The following is a 2,968-nucleotide window of genomic DNA, read 5'->3' as shown; positions in this document are numbered from 1 at the left end:
GCGGGGAAAGGGCTGCCCCAGGATATCAGCTGATGGAATCCAGCCGAAAGGCCAGTTACAAGGCAGGGCCCGGGATGATTCTTAAAATGTGGTTACATGTGCACAGCGCCACACACCCTCGGTATATGTACTCCAGGCCTCCCTCCTCCCCTCAGCAACCGGAAGGTTCATCAGAGCTGCTGCGGGTGGTGAGATTATCAGTGATTACGATCTTTAGACTTCTTTATATTTTCACATCGTTTGCCGTAAATGGGTTCTACTTACTCTTCTTCCCTGATGATTCCCCTTAGGGTATACTACATGTTCGCTTTTTACAAAAATTCTCTTTTAAGGAACTAAAGGAAAGCCTAGAGAAGAAGATAAAAACCATCTGTACCCTCCCCAGGAAAAACATTATAAAACTGTGTCTCTGCAGTCTCTTGGTAGCCTCAGAGTAGCGAGGGGGGCGCCGTTCTGGGTTTTGGAGGGGGTCTAGATTGCGTGTGCTCCCCGTGTCTGGTCGGGGGCTGGCCTCGCTGGTTACGGCTGTGGTTTCTGCAGGCAGAAAACATCGTGCTGTTAGAGCTGGACATGCCCAGCCGGACCACCAGAGACTACGAGGGCCCTGCCATCGCCCCCAAGGTCCAGGCTGCCCTGGACGCGGCTCTGCAGGATGAAGATGAGATACAGGTGGATGCATCGTCCTTTGAAAGCACTACAAATAAGAAATCCAAGGCCAGGTGAGTGACTTGATGACCTGGGGTTAAACAGGACATGTTTGAACAAGGACAAATGAAGGCTGGGGTTTATCGTGGAAGGCTTCACAGAACACGCCAGAAGGTATTGCCATGTTGCTCCTACATTTATCCATTTGTTCCACAAATATTTATGGCTCAGGCATTATGCCAAGTGTAATGAATACCCAGATGCCCCATGTGGCCATTTCCTACCATAGGGAGCATGGGTTCTAGAGAAGTAGGGGACAGTCGTTTGGTCCCCACCAGGTACTAGGCAGTTCTGGTGCTTAAAAAAATTCTCTTCGTGATTTCCCGCGAAGACGAAAAGGGAAATATATCATCATCAGTCCCATTTTATAGTTTAGAAAACGGAGTCTTAGAGAGTTTGAGAAAGTAGCCACATTCAAGGATGTCAGTACAGAGCCGAGGTATAAACCTAGATGTGTCTGAATCCCGCCAGGCTCTGAGCCTCAATGCTGAATTTGCCTCGCTTAAATAAGCTGTTGAATAACCAAGTACTTAATTCAATGCTAAATTAGAAATTCTACCTTATTAAATTTTGAATTAGAAGTGTAAGGAAAACAAATAGGTAAAAAACCAAAAACGGAAGAAACTCTACCTGCAGACCTAATATTTTTTACCAATTTGGAGAAGACAGTCNGAGAGAGAGAGAGAGACAGCGTGAGGAGGGGAGGGTCAGAGAGAGAGGAAGACACAGAATCTGAAACAGGCTCCAGGCTCTGAACTGTCAGCATAGGGGCTCGAACCCATGAACTTTGAGATCATGACCTGAGCCGAAGCCAGATGCTCAACCGACTGAGCCACCCAGGCGCCTCAGTCAAGATCTGGTTTAAATGGAAGAACAGGTTCTGAGAACCAGGTCCTTTCCCTGCGGTGCCACACCTTGGCCACGCACCGAGGGCTCAGGTGCTGCAAGTCCCGGCGGTTTTACAGTTGAAAGTATACTGGCTCTCAGGCCACTGAGGAAAGGCCCAGGGTCCTTGGTGAGGGAGGGTATCCAATCTGTGACAGAGACAGAGACAGGACGGGAAATGTAAACATGTGCTTGACTTTTGCAGGCCCAAAAGCGGAAGGAAGTCGGGATCCTCCTCCTCTTCCTCGGGAGTCCCCGCCTCTCAGCTTTATCCACAGTCTCGAGGGCTGGTTCCAAAATAAAGCCAGTTCCCCCTCTCCCAGGGTGTATATAGCATTTGCCTTCTGAGAGAAGAGACTATCAAGAACCCGCCGAGAGGACCCAAGCCCAAACTCAACCATGCCCCTGGGAAGAAGCTATGGCCTCTTTGCAGATGAACCACCCGAATCTGGTCCAAACGTGCTGGTCCTCACCTGGCACTCAGCAACTCTGGGAAACGCCCTTTAATTAGCATCTCAGAAATGCATGGGTAAGGTAAAGTGTGATAGTCCAAGTGGAAAGCAAGAGAATGACCAGTGACCTTGCTTCCCTTCTCCCTTGCCTTTCTCTCCTCTCCCTTCCCTTAACTCCCCTTCCTCCCCCCTCTCCTTTTCTAGCCTGTTCTTTGTACTGGGTTCCTTTCTTAGGGAACAACAGGGCAGAATCAGGAGTCCACCTGAGCAGGACCAAGTCTTTGCAGCCTCAGGATAAAATGACAGTGAGGTTGAAAAGTAAATGCCCTAGAACTTGAAGAGGTGCTCGTTCCTGTAGGTAGAATGAGAATCCTCTTATGGATCCAAGCCCCCGATAGGCACGATCTGAGCACCTCAGTAAGAAGGGGATCTGCCATTGGGGATCTGCTGAATAAGGAAATGTTTTTCTATGAATGTTGGAAGCAATAGAAATAACATTCCCTTTGCCTCCTTGGAGAGTTGAGGGAAACAGCTTCTTAAAAACCTTAAAACCACGACCATCCTGTCAAAGATGTCAATCTGTAAGCTGATGCCACGTCCATACACTATGTCACTTTACTCTTCATTTGTCACCATCTCTTCCCTTGCACGCCTCCTCCGAGGGTCCCTGGCCAGGCCCATCCTCTGCCTCCGGAGCGCGCCCAGCCGTGGGCCTGTTTTGTGGGAAAAGGGAGGTTGGTTCTGCTTAGAGAAAGCAGAGAGAAGCTGGGGGGACGAGACATACAGTGGCACTTTGGAATTCCCCACTTTGTTCCACATTTGCACAAGGGTGACCAGGCAGTGCAGAGACAGAGACGTGAGACTCGGGGCAGTGGGAGAGGAAGGTATAACAGATGGGAGCAAAGGAGTCCTGCCTGCCTTCAGCA

General features: G+C 49.5%; 1 protein-coding gene across 1 annotated transcript in view; it reads left to right on the top strand.

The window, feature by feature from the left end:
* The window catches only part of KIF3B (kinesin family member 3B), an 18,354-nt gene extending 15,758 nt beyond the window's left edge, over positions 1 to 2,596 (top strand). The window contains exons 5-6 of the mRNA XM_077769379.1: positions 541 to 719; positions 1,796 to 2,596. Of these exons, the coding sequence (XP_077625505.1) occupies positions 541 to 719; positions 1,796 to 1,892 (276 nt within the window). The 3' untranslated portion in view covers positions 1,893 to 2,596. The remainder of the gene's footprint in view (positions 1 to 540; positions 720 to 1,795) is intronic.
* The last annotated feature ends 372 nt before the right edge of the window (positions 2,597 to 2,968 follow it).

Source organism: Crocuta crocuta, unplaced genomic scaffold, assembly GCF_008692635.1.
Source record: "Crocuta crocuta isolate KB4526 unplaced genomic scaffold, BGI_CrCroc_1.0 scaffold445, whole genome shotgun sequence".
Lineage (NCBI taxonomy): Eukaryota > Metazoa > Chordata > Mammalia > Carnivora > Hyaenidae > Crocuta > Crocuta crocuta.
Note: the sequence above shows the minus strand (reverse complement) of the source record. Positions and strands in the feature narration are given on the sequence as shown.